Here is a 7,914-nt window from a genome sequence, read left to right as displayed (position 1 = left end):
AAATAAATGGACTACTAAATTAAGACATGCACAGCTAACATTTAGCAACTTAACGTTGGTCGGCGGTCAGTGTAACGTTTATCAATTTAACTGTCTTACCAATTAAGGCTAAATTAAAAAATAGAAAATTCAGGATAAAATCTCTTTATTATCATTGAACTCTTTTTAATTTTATTTGGTGTAATATAGAATGAATGGGTTTTAAATCTATGTTCTTTATTTCTGCACCTCACAATTAGAATTTTAGGAAAATTTTAAAATCTTCTGATCACCTTTCTGATTTCTCCGTCTTTTAACAAAAGTAAGTTGCATTATACAATCGGAATTTTGTTACAAGATGCAAAAATGGAAAAAGAAAAGCAAAGTAAATAAAAAATAAATGAAATAATGAAGTTTTATAAGGTTTTATATGTTTTATGAGCTTTTTATAAGGTTTTAAATCAGCGCAATAGGGAGACCGGGAGGGCGGGACAACACGTAGAACCAATAGCGTCGCGCACGTGACGGCTCTGGCTCTGCTCTGTCCAATCGCGCGAGGACAGCGGCCAATCCGGTGAGGCAACAGTGAAACAATTCAGTGAAACACTTCTTCCAGCAGCCAATGGGAGCCCGGGAGGGCGGGTCATAACGCGAAGACTGTTCTGACGGAGAACAGCGCCGTCCGCCGTGAAACACTTCGTGTGAAACAATTCTTCCCGACCAATCAGAACGTGGAATAAGGTGAAACACTTCGTAATGGTTCACCTGAAGATTAATCGCCCTAAAAGTGCCCATATAGCGCCCACGGGTGAGATGCTTAGTTTAACTTGGCTGCAATTCCGGTACCGGAACACAATTAAAAAAATTAAATAAAAAAGAAGAGGAGTATAACATGCATGGCTATAAATTAAAAGGTTTTCTTTTAACGTTTAGCTATACATTCTGTAAGAAACACATTTAAGACAGCTACAATTTTTTTTAGTAAAAATCGTGTGATTTAAGCTAGCTTTTATTACAGTTTAAATGAATGAACAGACTACTAAATTAAGACGTGTGGATACTATTCAGCAAATTAACGTTCATCAGCGGTCAGTGCAACTTACTCTTACCAATTAAGGCTAAATTCGAAAATAAAAAACAAAGGGGGAAATCTATTATTTTGTACAGTATATAAGAAATGTTTATGTTTTTCTATTTTCTTTATTTCTGCGCCTCACAATTTTAGCTTTCGGAAAAAAATACAAACCTTCTCAATTTTCAGATTTTTCCATCTTTTAAAAAAAGAAAGTTGGATTATACTGTCAGATTTTTGTTACAAGATGCATAAATACAAAAAAAAAAAAAGAAAACCAGACCAATTTCTTCTTCAACAAAGTAAATAAAAAATATATGAAATAATGAAGCTTTTTAAGTTTTATGAGCTTTTTATAAGGATTTTTTTTATCAGTTATACAAATGGGTACAGTGATAAATCGAAACAGGAAACAAGCAGTAACAGCAACAAATAAACAATGTCAAGGACAAATAAATAAAGAAAAGAAAAGAAGAAAAATACATACAAAAAAGCCAGAGGACAAAACAAAAAGAAACATTCCACAGTCATCTCATCTTTTGAAAAGATTGCAAAAATAATGATCAGCCACATGAATCTCAAACTATCTTTTCTGTATATTTTTTTATTTATTTAGTATTATTTAAATTAAATTGAAATGCTTTAAAACTTTTAGAGATCTACCATTTATTTTATTCAATGAGGGGCCCATTGACTTAATTGTTTGTAAATATATTTTAGGATCAGAGTTTATAAAAGATATATAAGATGGCAGTTTTTTTTTTAGTTTTTAGCTTTATGTATGTAATATTTTGCTAATATTATAATAAGGTTGATAATAAAGGATTATAAGGTTTTAAAGCAGCGCAGGATATTCTGAAACACTTCTTCCAGCGGCCAATAGGGAGACTGGGAGGGCGGGACAACACGTAGAACCAATAGCGTCGCTCTAAAATAGACACGTGGCTACTCTGACCAATCGCGCGAGGACAGCGGCCAATCCGGTGAGGCAACAGTGAAACAATTCAGCGAAACACTTCTTCCAGCGGCCAATAGGAAGCTCGGGAGGGCGGGTTATAACGCGAAGACTGTTCTGACGGAGACCAATCCAGGCGAGGAAAACTGCCTGAAACCTTTCGTCAGCAGACCACGCCTACACCGGCCAATCGCGGGGGCTCTAGCACGGCAAATCAACCAATCAGCGCCGTCCGCCGTGAAACATTTCGTGTGAAACAATTCTTCCCGACCAATCAGAACGTGGAATAAAGTGAAACACTTCGTAATGGTTCACCTGAAGATTTCAGGCACAATCGTGAAGCGCCTTTAAATCGCCCTAAAAGTGCCCAAAAGTGCCCATATAGCGCCCACGGGTGCGCCGCTTATTTTAACTTGGATGCAATTCCCGAACCGGCCGCGCGGTGGCGCCATTAGCCAGCTGATTATTACTGAGAATAGACCAAACAGACTATTTATTATATGTGATGAGAACTAGAAGAACAAAGCTCCACATGTTGAAATAGGATCTTTTTGAGATTTTGATGCCACACTGAACTATTTTATAAAGGAAAAATATAAAAATATAATTCCCATTTAACCAAAATAGTAAATGATGAATAGTACAATGAGGAAATTTTATTTTTCAGTATTGCAAGGGGATTGAAAAAACAGTCTGTTATTGGATTGTGTTAGTCAAGTTACTGTTATTCAAGTGTTATAAGTAGTTCTATTGTGTGAATTATTGTTTGTACCTGAATTGCGTTGTGTGTTTTTGCTCATTCAGTGTAGGAAATTGTGAGGGTGGTCTTTAAATCTTTATTGCATGGGAAGTTGGTACATGAATGTAGCTGGGTAACATGTCTTGTTTTAACACACACTCTTGTTTTAGCAAATCCCTATGGGAGTTAATGTGAAGTTTTCTAAATTAAACATTTTCTCCTTTCTTTTCCTGTCCTCTTTCTTTATTATATATATGGCTTTTGGCTATTTCCTGAAGAGCCAGGAAGCTTCTCAGACCTGAGTATATGGGAATACATGTTGTAAATGATCTGAAAGTGGAGTTAGAGTTTCTAAACTTACCATCTGACTTGGTGTTAGTAGTGAGGTTATACTCCTGTGTTACGACAGGGGTACGGCAGCTTCCTGGGCACACAGATGAGTGTTCTGTTACAGCTATTTTTAACTTTTTCCCATCTGCAGTGCCCTATATCTTTACGTACTGCATGTTTCTGGTCTTTTTCAGTTGTGGACAGAGTGGCTCTTGTATGGCTTTAGTCTTTGTTCTGTGCTGTGCTGCAGTGCCGGGGCGGCTGTTAGGAGTGGGGGAGGAAGTGGTAACGCCTCTGAGGGGGATGGTAGCGTGACGAATGACAAAGAATCTGCTTACGTCAGCCTGCGGAGCACCAATCCAAGGTTCTAGATAGCCATGTGCTCTGCATATATCCAGGAAGTCCCTCTCTGAGGCTGTAAAAGAGAAAAATAAAGTAAAATAAATGTGAATAAATATGTTTTTCACTGTTTATTATTGCTATGCCTTTATATTCATTTCTTTGCCATTCTGGAGCCTTTTGTGATAAACGGATGGGTTTTTTTGCACTAACCATGGTTAGAACTCATAGCTGGTGACCCGGGTATATAGCCCGGCTGTTCTGACACCCAGTTTGTGCTTGCTACGGCAGCACATATACTAAAATTGGAACGATACAGAGAAGATTAGCATGGCCCCTGGCGCAAAAATCCAGACCAATCTTCGAGTCGCGGAGGGGAGGGGGAGAGAGGGGAAAAAGGGAGAAAAAAACCCGCGCGCCGCGGCGCGCCGAAAGTCGCGAGTTCGAGTCCCGCTCTCGGCGGGCCGGATGCGCGTCCCGGGGCGCGTTATGCTTCGGTTGAGCGCACCGCGGAACGAACGGACAGAGACTAGACTAGAGATTTAAGTTTTTACCAAACAAATAAATACGGGCAGCGTTATGCTTCTGTTTATTAAACAAATAAAGAGTCCATAAAATGAGATATAAAGGTATAAAACTAAAAATAAATAAGCTGAATAGGGGGCAATATGAATACAGTCAAGGCAAGAATTGCTTAAAGAAATTATATAAAACAATCTATTTTGTAAATAAAATATAAAGTACAGAGATTTTTAGAGATAAATTTATTTAACGTTTATCAACCAAATAAATACGGGCAGCCTTACTCTACTGTGTAACGTTTAATGGACAGAGACTAGAGATTAAGTTTATTTAACGTTTATTAAACAAAAAAAAGAGAATTCTGCACACTCAGTTGCAGTACATAAATAAATACAAACAAGAGAATTCTTCACCATATCAACAGTTTTGCAACAGGCTTGACGCAAATTCAATACGTAAACAAACATTATCCTGAACAATAAATAAAATAATAAATAAAAATATAAGCAAGGAAAATCTGCTCACAATATAAATATAGTTAAAGCAAGAATTGCTTAAAGAAATTATATAAAACAATCTAATAAAATATAAAAGTACAATAAAATACAGTACAATAAAACAATTCCTTCAATACAAACAGGAAAATTCTGCTCAAATGTAAACAGTGCAGTATAAAACTAAAAATAAATAAAGTGAATAGGACAATATAAATAGTGAAAACTAGAATTGCTTGAAGAAATTAAAAAACAATCTTGTAAACAAAATATAAAGTGCAGTATAATAAAACATTTCTGTCAGTACAAAACTCTGCTCAAAATAAGATGCAGTATACTAAAACAACCGATTCTGTGAGTACAAACAGGAAAATTCTACACAATATAAACAGTGCAGTATAAAACTAAAAATAAATAAATTGAATAGGGCAATATAAATATAGTCTGAATTGCATAAAGAAATTATATAAAACAATCTATTTTGTAAATAAAATATAAAGTACAATTAAATGGCAAATTCTGTCAATACAAACAGGAAAGGTCTATATATAAAACTATATAAAAATATAAAAATAAATAAACTGAATAGGAAAATATAAATAGTGTAAATAAGAATTGCTTGAAGAAATTAAAACAATTTTTTTTTAAATAAAATATAAAGTGCAGTATACTAAAACAATCAATTATTTCAGTACAAACAGGAGAACTCTGCACAATATAAACAGTGCAGTATTATAAAACAATCAATTATAAACAGTGCAATATAATAAAACAATCATCTATGTCAGAACAAACAGGAAAACTCTGCACAATAAAACAGTGCAGTATTATAAAACAATTATAATCAATACAAACAGGAAAACTCTGCACAATAAAACAGTGCAGTATTATAAAACAATTATAATCAATACAAACAGGAAAACTCTGCACAATAAAACAGTGCAGTATTATAAAACAATTATAATCAATACAAACAGGAAAACTCTGCACAATAAAACAGTGCAGTATTATAAAACAATTATAATCAATACAAACAGGAAAACTCTGCACAATAAAACAGTGCAGTATTATAAAACAATTATAATCAATACAAACAGGAAAACTCTGCACAATAAAACAGTGCAGTATTATACAACAATCATCTATATCAGAACAAACAGGAAAATTCTGCAAAGTGCAGCATAAAACAATTAATTAAAATAAAAAAAAAACAGTGAAAAAGTGCTCGAGGCAGAAGACATTAAATTCTAAAATGTTACTTCTTGTGTTTTAGCCTCATCTGTGCCAACCACTGGTCCACAGTTAGCGATGAGTTTGCAGCACAAAAGGTCTCGCTGCCAAACCTGCTGTGGCCAAACTCTTTTCTTTTGGGTTGACCACACTTAGAGCACAAGTTAGCCTCGCTAGAACGCTCATATTTCCGCCTCTGGGTGCCCTCGGTCTTCTTTCGGTACCAGGCTGTGGTTGCTGGAACGCGTTCAACCTGTGCTGCTGCTGCTGCTCCAGTCACTGCCGTGGGCGGCTGAACGGTGTGCTGGACTGGCTGAAACGCTGGTACCGGAATGTGCGATGAAGTGGGCGGTGAAATAAATATACAGACAGGCTGTGTCTGAGACGCAGAGGCAGCAGGAAGGATGAGGCGAGCACCGGGAGCTTGAGGCGGTTGTGGCATCTCTGTCTTCTGACGGCGCCTCACCGCCTGTCCGGCTGTGTTCGGCGGAGAGGCGAAGGTGAAGGGCTGGAATGCAAAGGTGGGGGGCTGTAAGGGCTGCTCGCGCGGGAGAGGGAGTGGATCCTGGGCCACAGCGCTGGCACTCGGTCGCTCCACCCCCTGAAGAAGAACAGCACGCTCCTGGGCCTTCTGACGTTTGTTGAACCTAAAAGAGAGCAACGTATTAATAATCTGACCAATCTAGCAGGAAAAAAAAAAAAAACCTCATATCTAGAAGCAGCATTTGTATGGTAAACTTACCACTGCATAAGAGTTCGCCGATTTATTTCAAACAGCTGCAGCGTAGTCCTGCTCATCAGCGTCGGAGCGTTTAGGACTAGCTGCCTTATGCTGTGGTAGTCTTGAAGGATCAGCGCCCACCTTTCGACCCGCACCCCCTTGGTCTGTACAGAAGACGGGTGCAGGTCGCACAACTGCCGGCAGACTGCTTCCACAACCCTGCTAGCGTCTGGCCACTGCGCAGGTCCGGTAGTCTCTCCCAAGAGACACCTATAAAACACGAACATTTCAGTGAGTTCAGGCTGACAAGTGTTCTTTAGTTTGGCAAACTGTCAGTAGCATTCTCTCTAAAGTGATTCAAACACCTCTTACCTTTTAAGACTCTCTACGCCAGGAGTGCCCGAGGTATATTTTGTGGCCTTGAATCGCCCGGCGGTTAGTCTGTCCTGATGACGTGGAGGATACACTGACCTTTCCTTGTCATAGTCAGGAAGCACCTCCCACAAAGCGACAAGCTCGTCCACCTTGCTGTCGGTCAGGTGAGTCAGCTTGCGAAGACCAACCAGAGCAGTTGCGAGATTTACAACATGCTCGTACCCTGGTGCGCCATCAGGTCCATGTGACTCTTCTCTCTAAAAAACAAAAAACAAAACAAAAAAAAATCGTTATAAACTCGAACCACACAAAACATCAAACTGGCAAAACTCTGCACGTATCTGTACACTCACGTTGTGCGGGGGCGACACAGACGAGGGCCTGAGCTCTCCCTCCTGCAAAGGTGGGGCCTCACCCTGGGACCCTTCACTGGATTCATCACTGTCCTTCTTGCGTTTTAGGCCGGATCTACTGGCGACAGTGGCCGCATCCTCGGGCAGGCACGGGTGAGACTGGCGGGCGTCGGACAGCTCGCTGAGGGTGGGGTCTTCGACCTCGGCGTCCTCTCCAAAGCCTTCGTCAGGTTCCAGCTCATCTAACAGATCCTCTGGGACATCTGGATCGTCGCTGATGCTGGGAAGAGGACTCCCTGTCTGCGCGTACAGGTACTCCACACCTATGAGCTCACCTACAACATATGTTGTTGTTGTACAATTAGTTTAGTATAAAAGTAACCCTTTCCGTAAAAATGCAGAGGTATCTTTTAAAGCCGAGGACCGCATTTATATATTATTACTATTATATCAGGTTATTAGCATTAACAGGTTATACATACACGTTCTTTCATTTTAACAGTCGCGCCAAATTACCTGTATAGACACCAGGCCTGGTGTGATCTTGCAAGGTGCTTGTACCCAGCACCTTCAAGCTCAGGGAGTTCAGGGCATGCTGAAGAGAGCTGCTGTAAGAATGCAGCTGCTCTTTGTCTCCCTGCACGGCGGCAATGGCACGGTTCTCGTTCCACCTCACGAGGCCCTCCAGCAAGTACACCTGCAAGTGCATGGCGTTCGCACTTGTGCCTAGAAAACACAGAGCATAACTTCCCGTGAATGTCGTGTTATATAGATTTGGGAGCAGCGGCAGTAACTCGCATTGAGG

General features: G+C 39.5%; 1 protein-coding gene and 1 pseudogene across 1 annotated transcript; one reads left to right on the top strand and one right to left on the bottom strand.

Annotated features, from left to right (window-relative positions):
- Positions 1–3,689: 3,689 nt before the first annotated feature.
- Positions 3,690–3,754, top strand: LOC125802843 (U6 spliceosomal RNA; annotated as a pseudogene).
- Positions 3,755–5,685: 1,931 nt separating this feature from the next.
- Positions 5,686–6,766, bottom strand: LOC111190052 (uncharacterized). Its single transcript, XM_049480929.1, has 2 exons — positions 6,403–6,766; positions 5,686–6,307 (listed from the first exon to the last, which is right to left on the bottom strand). The coding sequence occupies exons 1-2, from the start codon at positions 6,666–6,668 to the stop codon at positions 5,686–5,688; spliced, it is 888 nt and encodes a 295-aa protein (XP_049336886.1). The 5' UTR covers positions 6,669–6,766.
- Between the last annotated feature and the right edge of the window lie 1,148 nt (positions 6,767–7,914).

This window comes from Astyanax mexicanus, chromosome 6 (genome assembly GCF_023375975.1).
Source record: "Astyanax mexicanus isolate ESR-SI-001 chromosome 6, AstMex3_surface, whole genome shotgun sequence".
Lineage (NCBI taxonomy): Eukaryota > Metazoa > Chordata > Actinopteri > Characiformes > Acestrorhamphidae > Astyanax > Astyanax mexicanus.
This window is presented reverse-complemented; position numbering and strand designations above follow the sequence as displayed.